This window comes from Ischnura elegans, chromosome 3 (assembly GCF_921293095.1).
Source record: "Ischnura elegans chromosome 3, ioIscEleg1.1, whole genome shotgun sequence".
Lineage (NCBI taxonomy): Eukaryota > Metazoa > Arthropoda > Insecta > Odonata > Coenagrionidae > Ischnura > Ischnura elegans.
Genome location: NC_060248.1, coordinates 20,592,895 through 20,612,988, shown reverse-complemented (window position 1 = coordinate 20,612,988; position 20,094 = coordinate 20,592,895). Strand labels below are relative to the sequence as shown.

At 37.8% G+C, this 20,094-nt stretch overlaps 1 protein-coding gene across 4 annotated transcripts; it reads left to right on the top strand.

The window, feature by feature from the left end:
• The first annotated feature begins 760 nt into the window (after positions 1 to 760).
• LOC124155521 (F-box only protein 22-like) lies at positions 761 to 17,157 on the top strand. 4 transcript variants are annotated; one of them, XM_046529414.1, is made up of 6 exons: positions 761 to 878; positions 1,637 to 2,075; positions 2,716 to 2,930; positions 6,435 to 6,574; positions 11,445 to 11,622; positions 16,424 to 17,157. In XM_046529414.1, the coding sequence occupies exons 2-6, from the start codon at positions 1,646 to 1,648 to the stop codon at positions 16,745 to 16,747; spliced, it is 1,287 nt and encodes a 428-aa protein (XP_046385370.1). In that variant the 5' UTR covers positions 761 to 878; positions 1,637 to 1,645; the 3' UTR covers positions 16,748 to 17,157. The 4 variants fall into 4 exon arrangements, with proteins under 4 accessions (XP_046385370.1, XP_046385367.1, XP_046385366.1 ...); XM_046529411.1 differs by lacking the exon at positions 761 to 878 and adding an exon at positions 905 to 1,182; XM_046529412.1 differs by lacking the exon at positions 761 to 878 and adding an exon at positions 1,229 to 1,371.
• The last annotated feature ends 2,937 nt before the right edge of the window (positions 17,158 to 20,094 follow it).

Below are 20,094 nucleotides of genomic sequence, written 5' to 3'. Positions count from 1 at the left end.
TAAACTGTTTCGCACATTCACTCGTCAATTGGCCTAGTGATTATGACTTTATTGTGAGTGTGAGTATTATTTTAATGAGTGATTCCTATATTTTCCTTCTGTGAACTTGTATCTTATAAATGGTAATGCGTTTCGGTGAACCTAAAATTCCAGCGACTTAACAATCCAATATTGATAAGTGATATTATTTTGAAGATATAGTCACTTTTTACTTCTTGGAATAGTTTTCTGCCAGCCTCTCGAAAACCTGGGTTAAAAACCAAACACGATTGGCGTTTGTGTTTCATGGAAAATATAATTATGTGAAAAGAAAGTGATTACAAATAGTGATACACTATTCCAATTCAAAGAAATCAGTTTCTGTCGGTAGTATTTAATTGATATGTTTGAAAACCCCACCTGTTCGGTTGGGATTTAATGATGGGAATTCATGTTTAATGCCTCTTTTAGAATGTCGTCTTAAGTAAGTATGTCGTCTCTACTTAAATGAAGCTGGTGGCACCTACACTACCACCTTAAATAGAGAGCCAACTTAAGTAGTCACTTTAGTTACTAGTGTAGACCCGGCACAAGGCCCTTGTATTCCTATCTTTTATACTACGCATGTGTCGACCATGGTCACAACCATGGCCCACAACAAAGCTTTCCCATTTACACACCACAATGGTTTTATCATAATTTCCCGTGTACACAGCGCGTATACCGGCCGTACCATTGTTTCATAAAACGTCATGCAAAAGGCGCAGATCGTCTTTCAGCTGACATTTTTCGTTGGTATGTCTCGCTCGACTGCACGTTGAGGAAGCGATAAATATAATTGATAAATTAATCTAGCATAGCAAAAATCTGTTGCAAGGATTTAAGGAAGTATTTAACAGGTGATGGTAGGAGATATTGAAAAAAAAATCTTTTCCCTGTCAGATGATAGCTGATTTGATGTTTGTAACATATCCACACAGTGACTAGGATTTTTGATAACTTTCTTTGAATGACTCTCCTTTTGATGGAATTCATTGTCATGACAATTCCTCGGACTAAACCATCCAAACATTATTTCAACCATTTTCGTATACTGTTTTGCACTTTCACTCGTCGTGTGGCCTAGTGTTTATGACCTTCATTTTAATTATTTTATAGAGTGTTTCCTATAATTTCCTTCTGTGAACATGTATCTTATAAATGGTAATACTTTCAGTGAACCTTAAATGCCAGACTTGCAATCCAATCCATCGTTTTTATCCGTATGTTTCGAAGTTTATGTTCAATATAGTTATTATTTTGTTCGTAAACAAAACGGCAACGTATGTGTTTTGGTTTGTGTTTACGGAACATTGTGCTTGCGAACGTTGAAGTTGTGAAATAGGCAGAGCGGTAAAATAGGCTTTAAATATTTGTTGATATAATTAAAATGAGCTGAAATCCATCGTTTATTTACCGCATCAATGGGTATTAATTGAAATGTATTAATTTTACCATCGGCTTTGCCGACAGAGGTTACAGCTGCGGAAGTCTGGTTATAATAACTAAGGAAGTGCTATATTGCCCGATGTGTTAACTTGCATCGCGAATGCATTAGTATTCCAATTGATTCTTTGACCAATTTCCCATGCTAAATCTCATTCAGTTTGAATTGCAGCTTGCGATAATGGGAGATACACCACTGATCGAAGATGTTTCCAAAGAGAGTGAACGTGTCCATCTACTTTTTATGCAGTTCGGTGTACTTCGGAAGATTTTAGCGAACTTATCAGCTAGAGATCTTGGAAGAGCGTCTCTAGTTAACCATGCTTGGAATAACGTTTGCCGACTTATTCGACGAGAGCGTAGGTGTCTGCATTGGTTTGAGTGGTTCAGTCCCAATGTTAGGGGTAAATGGACAAGGACCTCCCCGAGGTCGATAATAAATGAGGAAATGGGGAGAGTCTATTGTGTTCCACATTTATGTTTATTCTTTTCGTCAGAACTAATCAACTCGATTGATTATGGAGAAGAAGAAAACAAAGAGATAAATTTGAAAAGATGTAGATCTCGGCCGTCATATCATTGTCCATCATCTGCGGAAGGTGTACCTCATGGTTAGTATATAATGCAATACTTGTCATTTTATGAGGTTTCTTTTTCACCTGTTTATAAGAATAAATTATCTATATCTATGTAATTGAGATTTCATCCACCTCGGTTGCCTGTATTTATTGCTAAACGAAGTGAAATGCAGAATGTCGTCTCAGAATGAGCCATCTCGATGTTCATAAGACTCATCTCTCGACCGCGCAGGGATATGATTGTGGTAGAGGGGCTGTGTTCTTTTTGGGACTTCTCCCCCATACCTCCCTGAATAGATATCGTTATGAATTTTTATTTACTATGGAGTCCCGAGGCTTCATCCCAAGCAAAGTGCCTTGTATCTGCTAATATTGCCTGAAATTAGGGATTCTAGCAGTAAAGTAAAAATATTGTAGTCCTCATCATTTTATTGTGTATATATAAGTTCTCTTAATATTTTATTTATTCTTTGGTTGTTCAGGAATGTTATGAAATACCCTCAGCATTGCCAGTTTCAACTCGTAGAGGTGGTTATGAAAGACACCTTTATGCCAAAATTACCTCTAAATTGGCCACTTTTTTATGCACTATTTCTGTTATTTTTTCTCGCACTATTCCAGTATTTTAAACTGCAAATTGGTTTATGTTGACTGAATAATATTATCTCAACAGTGATTGAACATCTAATGAAAATGATGCCTAACACCTGCACCACCCTTGGACTAAGAGCCTATGGGACCGTGGGGACTGCCTGGGACATGAGCAACACAGTGGAATTGAAAGACAAAACATCTTTTTCAGTACTTTTGGTTCCTGATATACCTGGTGTCAATTTCATTCCATTTTTTGTCCAAAGTGAAGATTTTATCAATTTGAAGTCTTCCAAGGTATTGCTTATTCTAAATTTTAATTTTGTTATTCTGTATAATTCTAGAAAAGCTTTCTATATGTGTTGTGTCAAACATACTATCTCTGGATATGTTCTATTTGCAATAATCCCTAAATTACATGACTCTTTTTCTAATAATTTTTTAGTCATTTCCCTATTAAAAATGCCTCAATTGAGAGACTTGCTACACAATCATCTTGGATTAAAAAAATTGTATCACAGGCTTGCATGAGGGGCCATTCCACTCCAAATGATCCAGTAAATAGTAGACTTGACACCCAAGGCTCTTGGATGTTAATAAAATTTTGTATGCAAAATATATATGTATTTAGATAAGAATAAACCCTAAATTTCAGCTCATTCTGGCAAATAGCTCCAGAGATGTGGTAGTTTAAAGTTTTAGTCTATTCCAATTTAAAGCATTGTGTGCATGCTGAATGAGAGCGCATGAATTCTAGTTTTTACATGACAAATCAACAATTTTGAAGCTAGAGGCTTCTAAATTGATTCAATTGTTCAAAATTTAATGGAGAAACATATGATACTAAAAAATTGAATCATAACCCTCTATCACAATAAAAATTGATCTCAAAAACATATATTTTACACAAATGTGATTTGTGTAAAATACGTGCATTGATACAGAAAAAACTTGTAGCAAAAATCTCTCTCCAGATACACCTAAACAATTATTATTACTGAAAAAAGCATAAAAATTATCTTCAAAATGGTGTAAAAATATGAGGGGTTTTGAGTTATAACATTTTTATTACACAATGAAGTTTAAAATAAAATGTTTAAAAGCCGAAATGCAATTCAACGAAAAGAACTTGGGTAATTAAATAAAATTTATATTTATGTGGTTTAAAAGTGAAAAATATTTAGTCACAAAGACTTTCCATTGTGTTAAATGATAATAAAATAATGCACTATTTATTTTGAATTAATTAAAAAAATAAGGATGTTGGAATTAAAGATGAGTTGGCAAAAAAAATTAGACTAAAACTTCAACACATCTGGATCTAATTGTCAGAATGAGCTGAAATTTAGGATTTATTCTTATCTATACCAATATAATTTTAGTACAAATTTTCATGACAATGTGTGACTAGTGGATGTCAACCCCTGGATGACTTGACCTGGAATGGCCCTGAGTTATGCTCATATTGATTATTTTCAGATTTATTTAAGGAATAAGTAGACTGAATAGATTCAAAAAATACTTTTTTAAATATGTGTTAGCCTATATTTTTTTTACTCCAGCTTCCAACTCATCCCACGCCTCACCATTTACTCAGTGTACATGATAAAAAGGAATTGCGACAGTGGATAGGCTTGCCTCACTCCTCAGCCAACGCTCGTCCTCCCAGATTCTGCATCCTGTATGCTTTATTGCTCAGTCTGGATAGTGGGGTAGCCAGGAATTTCAATTAAGGGGGGGGGGGGTCCAACACCAGTGAGGAAAATTTTTCAAAACAGGGTACTAAGTAAAGGGTTTTAAGTTTATTTTTCATGATTGAAAATTCTTCATTTGTCAAGGAAATCTTTTGTAAATCATGATTTTTCAATATTTTGTTTTCTTTTGTAAAGGAAAAAATTGTTTTTTTATAATTTGGGGGGTAGGAAGGTTGAATCCAGACCTCCCCCCTGGCTACACCAATGAGTCCGGGAAATATACAAATAGGGTAGTTTCCTTCATCAAAGAAAACAAAAGGCATTAATTGCGATTCGTTACCCACCATTAGTGTATTCATAATATACAAATTATTTGGTTTTAGAAATACCGGTTTAGACGAATGGCAATGGTCAATTTTAACCTGATTTGAAAAAGGACAGATTGGCGCACATGCGATTCCATTTCGCGTGACGTCACAGGGACCTAGTTTCTACATGAGAGGATAGGAGTTTTACATCGTCTGAGATTACCGATGCATGCATGAGTCACAGAGCTCAGGGAAACATCTCTTAATAATCACTTATTAAAATTATCTAAGGTCGGAAAGTTTCCTACGTTTGATAAGGTAGTTATAATCCATATCTAAGCCAAGCGCTACCTGCTAACAGGGTACTCAGCTATCTGCTAACAGCCTGTGTTGTATCAGCGCTCAAGCCTAGCCTCAAGGTCACCTCATAGGGCGGCGGCGGGAACCAGAAATACGTCACACGGACTTTTTCCCATCATTCCTACTTAGCCGTCGCATTTTCGCGCGCTTGAAAATTTTCACTTTTCGTTTAGTTGCAAAAAATGGATATCGTCATTCAAAAATCTAAGAGCATGAAATGCGTTCTCCAGGAGTTATAACCTTTCGATTTAGGCAATAAAAAAATAATATGAAACCACCCTATTGCACCAATTTAAGCCTCTTCTTGACAATATGTATTAACTTTATTCATTCCACTCCATCAAGTGCTTTTTTTCAAAATCCACGAAGCAGGTATACACATTGTAGATATATTCTAGGTTCCTCTGAACTGGGGACCTGCTTACCGCTGTTATATATTGAGTTGACTTTCCTTTTATGAAATCAAACGGATCTTCGCTTAAATTGCCTGTGCCTCCATTCATTTGTTTCATATCCTCAGACCACTTTTGCCAGGCATGATATTAGGCTAATACATAGTCCTATAATCTCTGCATTCTGCAGATTTGTATGTGAAAGGTTATCCTCCTTTCATTGAGTTTTATGAGAAGTGTAAAATTCTTCCAAGACCTTGAATACACCGTGGATGGAGGAAGATTATTCCGGGTGGGTGTCTATCAGTGCTGAGTAGCATGTGGCTGGGAGGGGTTGGTATTTTTCCTCACTGTTGGCTAATATTCATGATTCCAGAGGGACACAAATTTATGGTGTATGGTTAAGGGCAGGGAGGATGTTCTCGTTGGTATTCCTATACTCAAAGGTTCACTAAAGAAGCTCAGAATGGGAGAGTAGTCCAAGGGTGTGGTACATGTACTCTCTGAGGAAAAGTGAGAGAGATCTCCGATTCCTCTCAACCAATCAAAAACTAATAAGGTGTTTGTAGACCAATTTTTACACTGATATCATGGTAATAATGAGATACAATTAGCCCTTTGAGCTCGACCTTATAGCAGCTTTTATGCATCATCGTTATTTTCATTGTAATTTCTGAAAATGCCATGCAAAAACTGACATGACCATGAACTTTTGCTTGCCTGGCCATTAAAAGTTTACCTTAGGTCTTTGATTGTACATATGTTTTCTGATTATAAAAACATTGATGATGACCCTTAAATTAATGTAAATTTTAAGCCTCAAGTGTTAAAAACTGCCTGAAAAATGGGGAACATTTCTAAAACAATTTTATAGCATTCTTTACGTAGCTAATAACTTGTTTTCTCATTTTCCAGGGTGACCTTTTCTCTCTGTGTTATGAAATTATGTTTTTTTAATTAAGGAAATTAAACTATGGTTTTAAATGATCAGATAAATCCATAAATGCACTTTTGTATTCATAAGTTTTTCTTTTACATGATTTTCAGATTTTATCTGATGAAGAGTTGGAGAGCTTGACAGGAATTCCTTGCCAGGAGCAAATTAGGAGCCTAATTTTTTTCTGTGACCAATCGTCTTCTGCTGCAGAGGATGCTGCGGGATTGATTATTCAGACTCTGCTGAAGAGGTAACCTCTTAATTTTAAAATTTTCAGGAAAAATAAAATTAATTTTCATAGAAACAACACCACCAAGTTTTTAAATTTTTAAAAATATTTACACCTATATTGAGCCACAAAGGTAAATGAGACCTCTGATAAGTCATCCCTCAGAGCTAGAGGAAACTTCTTCATTGTTAGATTGAAGGTTTTGACATTGATGGTTTGAACTTCGTATTTTTTGGGATGTTTTCTGTGTCAGTTGGGTTGTGGACACAAAGACACTTCCCCAACTGATATGGAAGAAAACCTGGGAAAAATGCAGAGATCAAGCCTCTTCATTGCCTTTATCATCAGTTAGCCTTTTTAAAGTGGATGCAGCAAGAGGATAATCAAGAAGCAGGGTTGGGAAGGAGGAGTGGTAGGGGCGAAAGAGCACGAGGCATGGTCTGCCCCGTCAAGTGGGTATTGTATGAAAGTGATTTGACTCAAATGAAGGGACTGACCGTTTCCTCGGCTTACAGGCGTTGTGAATGTAACCGTCCTCATATCTTTCAGATCGTCGTTGTCGTACCGAAATTATAACTTGATTGTGGATCAGCACCGCCACATGCAACATTTGCAGTACATATTTTAAATATACTTACTGGTGAAAAATACTTGCTTTTAGAAGTACTTGAAAGGTGTTGCTTCATATTACCCTCAGAACATGAGTTAGTTACCTAATTCATATTAGGTGATTGGCTGTTTGTTAGGGAAATCTCATCGCTATTCTATTCAAAATTTGATATGTACTTCATGAAAACTTATTCATTGATGTCCTATAGAATTCAAGAAAAAATGTAAATGAGAGACTTTTGAAGTAGCAAATGGCATAGAACACTAAGCTGAGGACATCAACTTGAACATTAATTGGTTTTGTCAGTATATTATGAGCATTAGGCCCTGAGAGGAGTGGAAGGTCAATCAAAATATATTTTTCAGTATTTTTCCATTGATCAGATTGTAAACAAAATTATTGGTTACTTTTATAATTCTATAACAGAAAAAACATTTCTTTAGACCTACACCAGTAGCCAATATCACTTCAATTGTGCCTTCATCTCAACATAAAAAAAAATAAAAATTAAGACAGCTTCATTAAGCCATAAAAAAGAAAAAATCCTTAACCCCTCAAGCGTGACATTAAATGCCAGTGGTTGTTCTCTCAGTGTGCGCGACGCAACATCTGCGTCTTTTGAATACCATGCCTAAAGCGTGTATGACACACCGTATGCGTTCGAAAGTTTCATTAGGTATTCCTATCCCTTAATCTTCCATATTGTAACAACATGAGGTCGCTGGGTGATTACGAGAGCGAGGGCACGAGCGGTAAATAAGGGTTGGAAGGAGACGGAACCCGTGTGCGGTAAAGTTTACCTAGCCAAGGCCGGCGTAAGCGAGGAAGGCGGAAAGGAAATCAGCTGTGCGACAGGCGATGGAGGGGAAGGGAGAAGAGAGTGAGGCAATAGAGGGGAAGAAGGAGACCGGTTGCCGCAACGAGGAGAGGAGTTCTCTCTCTCAACCGCTGATTGCCGAGGAGTAAGGAGGTTGGTGGCATGCTATGCCGGCTGCTAGACAAACAGGCGGCGAGACGACCGGGCAGTACCCACAACCAACTTCACGGTTCCTCCAGAGACCTCAGCCGGGGTCACCTCACCTGCAACAGCCTGGGGCCTCCCAAACTCCAGCCAATACCATCGGACCTTCCAGCCTACGTTGGTAAACTCTATCGCACTGGGTCATTGAAATTGATTACAGAACTGGGGTGAAGCATGGGTTTTCCGTCCTTTAAACTTTGTTGGGTCGCAATGGCACTTTGCTTATGTTTCCGTGCTTTAGCTCTCGTAATAACCTGCAACCGAGCTCAGCCCCATAATTTGGTTAGTTTTGTTCAATGAGGGGATTATTTGTGGCATTGTTTCTTTTTGTTGTTACGTATGATATCTGTTGGATCAATAAATGGTTATGCTAAAACTTAGAGTCTTGTGCATCCGCTCCTATTCCTACCACGTGCTCCAAGAGAACCTATTTCACGGCCCACCGCCGGCAATGCTAGCCCGGCATATTAATTGTAGTTTATTGTACCGGAGGGAACGTGCCCGTACGGTTACAATATATGTACTTTCAGTGAGGGTATATGTGAGACAAATCTGCCTGATTTCATTCTGTGCCTCTTAATTGCCTCTGTTTGTGTGCTTGTATTTTTTTAGAATATTTTTTCCAGCTGATGCCAGGATGCTTCCTCTAGGAGAGGCGTTTGGTGGACACTCATGGAACTTATGCTCCGATTTATGTGCTTTCTTAGAGATTGTGTGTTCTATGTTGGGACGCTGAATGCCTTCCTCTGTGGTTCATTATCATCTGCTCTTCTGCCTCATCTTTTCCTTTCTCTTTCATCGTGGCAATGATAGTGAAGGCTTGGACCATCCAGGCATTGTCACTCAATAGTTCTCGGAACCTAGAAGACCTGCCAGCATCTGATATCTTATTTATGACGTTGGACGCTAAGGGTTGGAGTTTTTTCACGCCTATGTTTGCTTTGGTGGTTTTATTTTTTTCGGCCTTGGGCCCCTTCCGTATCTAAAACCCCTCCTTAGTTGACCATGCCTTCTAGCTCTCGTGAGTGGTCCAATGAGCCTGTGCTTGACGCTCTGGAATAAAAGAATGTTCAGAATGTTATGATATGACTTTGGAAGTTTAAATTGGATACTTGGATATTTAGTTGAAGAAAAATATCGCCTATTCGTGTAAAAAGTATCCTTGGAATTGCAGTTATTTTTTGATGATGAAATGATTACAATTATAGTGACTGCGACAAACCACTACGTGGCATAGTTTCTTGAAAATTTACAAAGAAAATTCCAAAGCAAAAAAATTGCGCTTTCAAGGGTGGGTTCCCACAACTCTGGTGGAAATAATATTATTTCTAGGTTTGCTCATATCGATGGAAATAAATAAGAAACCAAGCTTCAGAATGTATTTTATCGGAAAACATGTATTCGAAACTCAATTTTTTCTCAATCTAATAGGAAAGGAAAGGTCATTGCTCACCAACTTTCTCTGTTTTGTAGATAGAAAGAGGAAGGAAGTTGTGAAAAACCACTATAACATTTCGCCCATTAGTGAATATTTGAATCTTAGAGAACAAAATTATAGCAGGACAGAATTTAGAACATCACAAAGGGCAGCTCTCGGCTACCGATACGGAATGTGCTCGATCGACCAGATGGCATTTTGTACAACAAAACCCACAAACTGAAACATATAGGGTTGAAAGAAGAAAGTGTGTAGTGAGTGAGAAAAACATAAAGAGATATGAGACAAGATACAGATGTAAAACTTCCCAGGAACCTGTGTAGGACCCTGTTTTGAGAAACACCACAGACTGTTCAACTACTAAACACGGCATACAGGGAGCAGACAAAAGTAAACGGCTCTGAAAATTGTAAGTACGTATTAATAATAATCAAGTTCAAACAATTTTTTAGATAATACAATTTTTTGAAATTTTTGTGGTGATCTATTAAGGCGCTAAAAATATTTTAATTAATGTTTGCACTAAAGCTTCAGTGCCTCCGAATTAAAGAACCCTGTGCGATTTAAATACCTACGATTAAAGCACCCTATAGGAACGGAATAGCAAGGACACTCATGCTGCGTCGTGCACGCTTGAGGGGTTAATAATGTAGCTTTTAAGATATCCCTAAATTCATTTTTATGTTTGAAGTTTCTTCATCTGTGTAATATCAACATTTATACTGTTACATATGGTTGCAGTTTATCATTCCATCATGTATGCTGTGTAGCTAATCAAACTCTCCGTGTTATGCTGGCTATTGCTTATTTTTCCTTCCCGACAACCAGGAGTTCCACGGTGCTCATGTCTCATCCAAACCCAGATCCCCTGAACTTGTGCAAAGTGCCCAAAAAACTGGAAGCAGAAACTTTCCAAGTACATGTACAACTGCATAAACCATCTTATCTTCCAAAGCCACCAAAAATCTACATTGTAAGATAGCCTAAGTGGTTTTAGCTTCTGGTTTGGTGAATCTGGCATCTTGTCCTGGTCAAAGCAAATGATTTATGCGAAGTGAATTTTTTTTCAATCGAAGTGGATCGCTCTTATAAAAACTGATTTCAAAGCATTTCAGCTGTAATTTACCGCAATTTAACGATTGTGCTTACACATTACTATTAATGTACATCACTATTGGCTATACATATATTAGAAGATCTGAGCAGTTAAGGTTGAGAAGAATTATTTCTCATGATCCTTTTTATCTGTACTTATTGGTTTATAATGTGCTGTATTTCTCTGAATATAGTCCCCCTTAGACCCGTGCTGGGCCGCCAGGACATACGGATGTAATCCGGTGCACCCTCCAGCCTGGAAATCATTGGTGCCCCCCGGTAGTACTCCCTGTGCATAGTGCTGGCGCCCTCTGGCTATGGTCTTCCAGCACCCTAACCCTAAGGGGTCTAACACAGGCCTGGTCCCCCTCTGAATGTCACCCCCCCCCCCCAATTTTTATTCAGCTTCAGTTTTGGGAAAAAAAATTTAAAAATGCAAAGGAATATAGTGCCCTCCTCTACTTTTACCACAGGAATTTTTGAAAAAAACAGGGGACTATATTCAGATAAATACAGTATTTGAGTCATTCCATCAAAATTCAAGACATGATTTACCCCACTAGGGTCTGACGTCATGAAATTTGTGACAATTTTCAATTACATATTTTATTTCTCTCCTTTTCATAGTGAATGTAACTGAAGAGTATAAAATTCAATTCAAGGTTCATTTACTCATTGTCTAGCTATGGACTGGTCATATATGCTTTCTTTTTTGCCAAATTTATAGAATGGACTGCAAGATGGCTGTGGGAGGTGGATTAGGGGATGAATTTTTTACCAATGCATCACATCCACATCCCATTTTAATGGGTCTGGCTGTATCTGGGGCTTCAGTTCGAACTCTTTCTGCTGTGATTCCACAGGATATTACAAAGGAAGTCAAAATTCGAGAAATTTTGGAACAGGTAAAATACATTTTGGATTTTGAATTGAATATTCTAGAGATGGGTCGAATAGCAGATTTCTCAAACTTGAATATCGAATTCGAATATTAAATCATTGCTCGAATATTCGAATACCTCGAATACTAAACGATGAATGCAGGAATGTTTGGCTAGGTTGCCTATGCAGCAGGAAACCCAAGATTTTGGCGAGTAATTGTGATTTCCTTTAAAGGATTCAAACAGGAGTTTAGCTGAATTTAGGAATATTTTAATTTTATGGATACAATAGGGTGGTGTCTTATTATTTTTTTATTGCCTAAATCGAAATATTATTACTCCTGGAGTACGCATTTCATGCCCATAGATTTTCGAATGACGATATCTATTTTTCCCGATTAACCCTCGAACGCCCAGAGATTTTTTTTCGTATAAATGTATTAATTTTGAGTCATTTCTATTTAAATAGACTTCATGCGATGGAATACATATAATTTTTGATGATTAATAATATTATTTTGACATAAATATGGGTTGCGTATACGCAACCGTGGGCGTTCCCCATGTCAGCGAGTGTCAAACTCCATACTCTAAAATAGGCAACATATACCAGTTGTAAATATTTATTTTTCATTAAATAAATTTCAACCATACAAACTAATTGCAGCATTTATTTATATATATTTGTGACACAAATATTTTCAAATTGTTCATAAAATAAACCAGTAATTAATTCTAATGATACAAAATACATATAATTTCTAAGAACTCTTCACAAAAAGGTGGTACTTTTCAAAACAATACACGCACAAACCGACATTGCACTTCTTGCAAGATGTTTGACATATTGTCTTACAAAATTCTCCTGCACATTTACGTCTTCTCTTATCACCATTCACGATTACAAAATGGCCAATCAAGTCAAATCGCAGTTCTTCTGTAGCGGCTCTATTTCTTACATTCCCTCGTTTTCCTTTCTGGTAAGGCTTGCCATATTTCAGAAGGTAATGTTGGACAATGCTTCTCCTAAAGTGAACTTGCGTCAAAGCCTGCCCTGAATGCCGCATTGAAACCCACGCATTCTGGACCGCAGCATCAATGATCCAAGTTAGAATTGGCCAGTACCATTTTTTCCCTCTGATAGCGATTCGACAATTGCTTATATTTTCGTCCATTCTATCAGTCCCTCCCATGAAAGTATTATACTCTCGAATCATGTGTGGCCGTTGTATTTCAATGCGTTTACCTAGTTTTTTGCACCAGCGTTTCACTTTTTCTGCAGGGTGAATACCATGGCACGTTGAATCAACAGTAACCATGGAATTATCTACCCACTTGCACACGATTACGCCCGAGTTTGTCTCACAACGATATGCATAACTTCCCCGAATCATCGTTTTCATTTCACCCTTGGATGGTAATGGGCAGTCTTTAGGGATTCTATTTTCTCTTAGAGTTCCCGTACCACCATATCCCCGGTTTTTTAGTTTTTGTAGGAGAGGAACACTAGTAAAAAGGTTGTCAAAATATAGACTAATAGGCAGGCCTTTTGCTTGCTCAGGTAGACGGTCTAGCATTACCATCATCGGTGCAGCACATTTCCCAAACTCTGTTTCATATTCATTATTCCCAAAAGGATTCTTACCTTGATACACATCGAAATCAATTAGATAGCCAGTTTTTGTATTCAGACACCATGTCTTGTACCCGAAACGGATAGGTTTTCCGCGAATAAATTGCTTACAAGAATGTCGGCCATAATATGCAATCATGCACTCGTCATAATCAATTTCTCGTACCGGTCTAAAATGTTTGCGGCAATTTAGGCTAAACTTCTCTAGAATAGGGCGCAATTTCCACATTTTGTCACCTGTAATTGGACTATTGTTATCCGCACAATGCAAGAATCTACATATTTCTAGGAAGCGATTCCGTCGCATAGCCCCAGCAACCATTTCACAACGGGTATCACCGCTTTCTTCCCAAAACATTCTCTTATTGGGTAAACGGTGATAACTCGAAAGCAAAAAAAATTCCAATAAAAACTTTGAGCTCATCTTTCTCGATATTTGGATGTGGCAAATTTAGGAAGAGCGCATATTTATTGCTCTCGGTCACTAAATGGTCCAAAATATCACTATCAAAAAATAATTCAAACATTTCCACGCATGATTTATTACTAAACTCGGAGTAATTTTGTTCCGGAAAAGGGGGCAAGAAATCGCGGATGTCTTTTTCCTCCCAAACAACGTCCTTTTGATCATGAACACATTTTCTTTTCTTTTTGTAAATATTTCTTCTGTCACTCAAAGACAAATTATGTGCAGCAGTTGACTCACTCGGCGTTGCGGATGTGTAATTCTGCTCTCCACAAATGACGGCAGGCACAGTCCCATATCAGGTAAAAGGTTGCCAGGTATCCTGCATAAAACAACCTCAGCACCTGCACCCAATTGTCGACCAGATAAATTGTCAACTTTGCCGGCGTCATCTTCTTCTGCGGAATCTTCATCAGACGCGACGTTGCATTCCGGAGGATCTATGTAAATGGCCTCTAAATCACCATCACTATCATCAGCTTCAAGGATATCAAGGGCTTCTTTCAATGTAATATCACTGAAAATTATAACTAATGCATAATGATACTCGTCACTGCCTTTAATAATGCAAATCAATAATACTTATTTTTCAAAAGATCATAAGAAATGTATGAAGTAAATAATCCATCAATAATTGGGGAGAACCTATAAATAATTTACTTCCAATATATGCACAAAAATATTTCTTTGTTGTGTTAAACATATAAACAAATATATGCATCATAGCTGTGAAACTTATCTTAAAAACGACATAATAATTTAAAAAATCGCCGATATTTGAGAAAAATTCTTATCGCTACCATTACCGCCCGTGGTTGCGTATACGCAACCGCATGAATCAAGACCAATTATTTTGAACATATAGTCATTAATTTGCCAAAAAATGATATAGTTAGTATCATTATAGTATCCGTCAACAAATTATTGCAAAATATGTGCCGGAAAATACAAGGAATAAAAATTAGACTTCTACTTACACGAAGCGTACATCCATATTGAGCGTAGACTGCACCGCGAGCTATGTCTGCCACCTTTTCTGCCGTTTGCTGGACTGGTTGCCGAAAGAAATCATTGGAACACGTAGATAGAACACTTACGCACAATGTAGTAGTTTCATTAGCTGATAAGAATTACGTTGTGGCGTCAGGGACTGTATTCGCGACATTGTAACTTCGGTTGCGTATACGCAACCGTGGGCGCTCGAGGGTTAAACGAAAAGTGAAAATTTTCAAGCGCGTGAAAATGCTACGGCTAAGTATGAATGCTGGGAAAACTCCCGTGTGACGTCGTTCTCGTTCCCGCTGCCGCAAGTGAGGTGACCTTGGGGCAAGGCTTTGAGCGCTGATACGATGCAGGATGCTAGCAGGTAGCAGAGTACCCTGCTAGATGGTGCCTTGACGAACCCTGTGCGATCTGGTGCCTTTTGTTTGATTTCAAAGAAGCGGAAAGCGTCAGAGGAGTGGCTGGAGGCTGACGGATGGAGGGGTGGGGGATTTTGAGAATTGTGCTATGTAGTTACAATCCCACGGCTCTGAGGTTCTCCTGGTGGGGGAAACTGGGGATTTTCGGATTTTTTTCACCCGATCATTTTCGGTTCCCCACGTCGAACTCTTTTCATTGCTCCAATCCGCGAATTCGATGTAGTTCGTAAACTTGCCTATAACGGTGCTGCATGCACTAAACGACTCGTTCTTTACATTATTCCGAGTCGACTACCAACGACGTGCGTGCGACAGTGTATGGCGTGAAATTCAAAGTATTCGAGGTATTCGAGAGCGTACTTTAGCATAATTATTCGAGCACTCGAATACCGAATACTTTCTAGTATTCGAGGTATTCAAGTATTCGTGGATACTATTCGCGCATCTCTAGAATATTCACTTCTGTAGGTTTTGAGTAAAGTGGTTTGCTATTGAGAACTCATTAGACTTAAGTTGTGTTCAAACAACGTAATCTGGATGAGATTGACATCATGTAACTTCCCTTTTTGAATTCCATTTTTTTAAATAATTTTCCTGAAAAGTGGTATTCTGTGAATTTAAAATTTTTTTAGCGGCCAATAAAGCAGGAGCTTTGCACTATCTAGAGCTTCACAAATAAAATTATGAAGGCTGCATATGTACTATATGTATATCGATAAAAAGAAAAATGTTTGTGGTCATCAATATCAGCTAATTCAAACCACAGTGGATGCTCGTTTTACAGAGTGTACAGAGTATGTAGTGTGTCAATCATGTTTTAATCAGAGATTTGCAGTGTACCATCGAAAGGCCTATGATCAAAGTGTTAATAAATATAGATAGATATAGTGAGGCCAAGATATCACATCATGTACTTGATAAGCTATTAGACCAGTGCATAAATAGAAAGTAATCGGGGTCATGCTTTTTTCTGGTGATGGCAGAAATAATAACTCCGAAAAGATAGTTAATGACCTTTATTTTGCTAGCCAATTAACATCTAAGCATCATGAATACAATGAAGAAGGGTATTGAGGGGCTTCATCCTTTACTTTTGGACAAAATGTGCACCCTATTAAGTGAGTGATTTTCCAGGGATTGTGTGTGCTTATTGTATGTACTGAGCTTCCACTATTTATATTTTTATGTTGACTTCTTGGCTACTATTCTCCAAAATTGGTTTACTATGAAATATGGAATTGTGACTTAACTTCTAAATTTTTATAGTTTATGTATTTTTATCATGATTTTTTTTCTTACTTCCAGCTTAAATCGTGTGGTCTACCATCAGAAAACAGTGTTGCATTCATGTTTTCGTGCATGGGACGTTGTGTGGGGAGGCCAAGGAGAGAGAAAGGTTTGGAATCAACCTTATTTAGGGAGTATTTCCCCACAGTTCCCCTGTTAGGGTTTTTTGGGTCAGGAGAAATAGGTTTTGACTTCATAATGCCAAATGATTATCAAGATGCATCAAAGAATGTGAGTAGTACCAAGGAACCATTACTTAAGAAGCCAAGAGCCAGTGAAGTAGAAATTATGCACCAGTACTCTACTATTTTGGTTTTGATGCATCTTGGCAGAGGACCTTGATTTTTTATAATTTCCTCGAAGTGATACAGCTGCAAACATTTTTGAAAATATTCATGGAAGACCTTTCTTGTTGTGGAGATCACTTAAGAATGTAGCTGACAAGACCGCCCAAAGGCACTGCGGCACGTTCGACCAAACTCTCTTTGGGGCTCTTTCACTCACCTGATGTATGCAGAAAATGTTTTAAGGACTCCATCAGCACTCCCTGAAAATGTGGGCCTATACCAAAGTGCAGATTAAAATCTTATTAGCCATTAGAGTCATCCAGAAAAGAAGCCCTAAGTTGCTCATACTACTTCTTAAATCCTCATGTTTCTATGATTACATTCATGTGTTCTGCGTTGTATGAAGTACATTCAAAGTGATTGAAAGTTTAGGTGTAATCTTCTAATGAAACTATTTGGAGCTCAGCATTGTGCGTATGGGTTCATTTATTTATAAATATAATTTTAGAATGCATTTCTATTTCTAATTTAGATTAACCCCGCAGTTGTTTGATTATTATGTAAAAATGAGGGCATTCTTGCAATGGGGAACTTGCTTAAACTTTTTTTATTTCACAGGCGGACAACAAATTATTTTCTGAATTCAACAAAGAAAACCACATGTAAATCTGAGTTTTCCTTTGCGAGATATTCAATGATAGATATAACGAATTTTAAAGCATGCCGAAAACTGCCTCCCCCCAAGGCACTGCTGACGTCATCTGTGCAGAAACATCGCCCAAAGCAGACCACTGCTGGGTTAATAGCGCACCAATACGGGTGATTCAAGAGTGCCTACTCAACCCAAGTGTGTCCACCAATGATTTTTAATTGAGTAGGTGATAATTTAATGGTATACAGTTGATATTTCACTTAAATAAAGAGAAATAGGTTGTTCAAATCCCAAAATTTCATCTTGCTTTTACAGTGCCCACTACATACATCCACCCAACTCCCTAGCATTGTAATTAGCCAGCAAGATGAGTTCCAGGTGTGTTCGAGGTAACACCTGGCTGTAGAAATATCACAACCAAGATGCCTAATAAACTATTTATTAGTTTTCTTAAAAATGCAAGAAGGAGAAGCTTGTGGCTGAGGCTTTCGCAGAAATCCAGGGGATTTTTCAAAGAAAACTGCGATTCGTCTGTGAATATCATATCAACACACGTACTGACGTACACTCAATTTATGTGAAAAGCCAACCTACTATGAATATGTTGTTAAAAATACTACGGATTAACTTGATATTATGAAAATGACTTTTTAACGTGCGAGTTTAGGCCCAAATTGGTGGAATTTCCTCTGTGCCAGAAAGGTCAGTCTTTTGGGAAAGAGATAAAAATTTGTTTGACCAATATTTGTTTGCAAATGAATTAATTATTTTTGCAAAGGTCTTCAACGTGGCACTCGTCTCCATTTCTGAGTAATATACATTTCTTAAGGGTATTGGCCTAAACAAGCGAAGTAAATTTGCTATTGTGACCAAACCGTAAGAGGATTTGTGTTATAAGTCTCTTGAAAATCTATTGAAGCTGTGATGAAATGCATAAAAAAGACTTGAAACTACTTAGAACTGTGTTGTAGTGATGGGCACTGTGCAAGTGAGTCAGTTCAAATGTGCGACTTGGCTGATTTAGCTGTGAGGTGAGAGAGTCTTATTTGGTGAGTCACAGCTCCCTCTGCTCATGACTCTCTCTGGGCTCACTGTGGGCTCAAGTGCTGAAATTTTGCGAGGGGAAATCAGACGCACGGCTCTCACGACTCCCTCCCTCTGTGCTTGTTGGAGTCATGAGTGGCAGGACTCGGACTCCATGTGCACATGACTCCCGCATACATTGTGCATGTTAGAGTGGGAGGCTCATCGCACGTTTGGAGAGTCAAGGGAGCACATCGTCTCCTGTATATTCCTCTTAAGCATTATTTGTCAAAACTCAGTAACGGAAATTTCTAATTTACAAACATACTAAATTATGCTAAATTTTTAGTTAAGTTGTAATGAGTTGCATCCCTATAGCTTTAATCAGTGGCATAGGTAGCGGGGTTCCCACTCAACCATGAAAACCTTAAAACCGTGAATTTCGTCTACCATGAAAAAACCTGGAAAAAGCCGTTAATTTCGCCATGAAACCGTAAAAATATCTCAATCTTGATAATAATACCATGATTGACTGATCAAATTCCATATGTTAATCATATTTCATGGTCAGGCATACGCAGACTCTTAGTCTACGCATTTCTCTACACACGAATATTCGAAGTGTAATAATTGGTCCGTACTATATGACGATACATTGACCGATATTTTCCATTTTAATGGCGGAAGTCTGTTATTTTGTCTAAGCGTTTCAATTTCAGTGATAGCTTGTGATGGACTTGTATTAAAAAAAGGACGAATGAAATAACTTACATTTCTAATGGACCCAGAATGAACCATTTACGAAAATTATCTGATTTGTAACTCGAAGTTCGGTTCCCACAAAAAATTCGGGCTCATGCCATATGCTTCAAAAATATGAGTTTGCCATTGGAATTTTACTTGAGGAAACATTTCTACGGCAAATAGGCTTTCAATTAATGGCAATAGCTCTCAATAGACTACGCTCACCTCGTTTGAATTTATGTGAATAATAACGTGAAAGTGAAAATAACGTGTTTCAGCAGGTATTTATTTTGTCTTCATATATTTAAAACAAAGTGCGTTATAATTATATGAAATTGATTTTTTCATTTATTACATTCTATAAACAATTTTAATAAATATTTTCCCCGATCTCAGAAAGATTGGGTAAGTGACATTTCGTTAATGCGCGGTAATAACAACGTGTGCAAAAAACAATCTCTCGGCGAGGAATTAAAAAGGACTTCCAATGTTCAGACGGAAGAAGATCCTAAGGGCATTCGCATATTAAAGGAGGCCACATGGCCTGGCCATGTGGTATTCTGTGTCTAGGCAAGAACGCGGTTGGGTTGGGCCTTTAGTTGGCCCTGAATTTTCCAAACGTTGACGTCATAACAGATCACTTTTCATTGCTGCGTTTACATTCACGGCGTATGTCGCATACGCTAATTTTTAGTTAATATACCAGTGATTGTCCTGTTGCTGACTTACAAACGGACCATGAATTTGACGACATTGAGACTGTGAAAACCTGAAAAAACTGTGAAAACTTGGAAAAAAAACCGTGAAAACCTGGAAAAAACCGTGAATTTCATTATTTAGGTGGAGTGGGAACCCTGGCTGGGTATGTATGGGCTTCGTTAGGTTGGTAGCTCAGTTCCCAATGAAAGAATCTTTTCTAAATCTTGGCAAATTATCTCTGCAAGACAAAATAAACTTTCAGAGGAGAGTTTCCCAGGTTTTGT

Bases quoted from the DNA above. Each gene is read 5' to 3' on its own strand.
- LOC124155521 (XM_046529410.1), top strand. From the start codon at position 1,607: ATGCTAAATCTCATTCAGTTTGAATTGCAGCTTGCGATAATGGGAGAT. The intron at 6,575-11,444 runs GTAACCTCTTAA...CCAAATTTATAG, and splicing joins ATTCAGACTCTGCTGAAGAG to AATGGACTGCAAGATGGCTG. The intron at 11,623-16,423 runs GTAAAATACATT...TCTTACTTCCAG, and splicing joins TTCGAGAAATTTTGGAACAG to CTTAAATCGTGTGGTCTACC.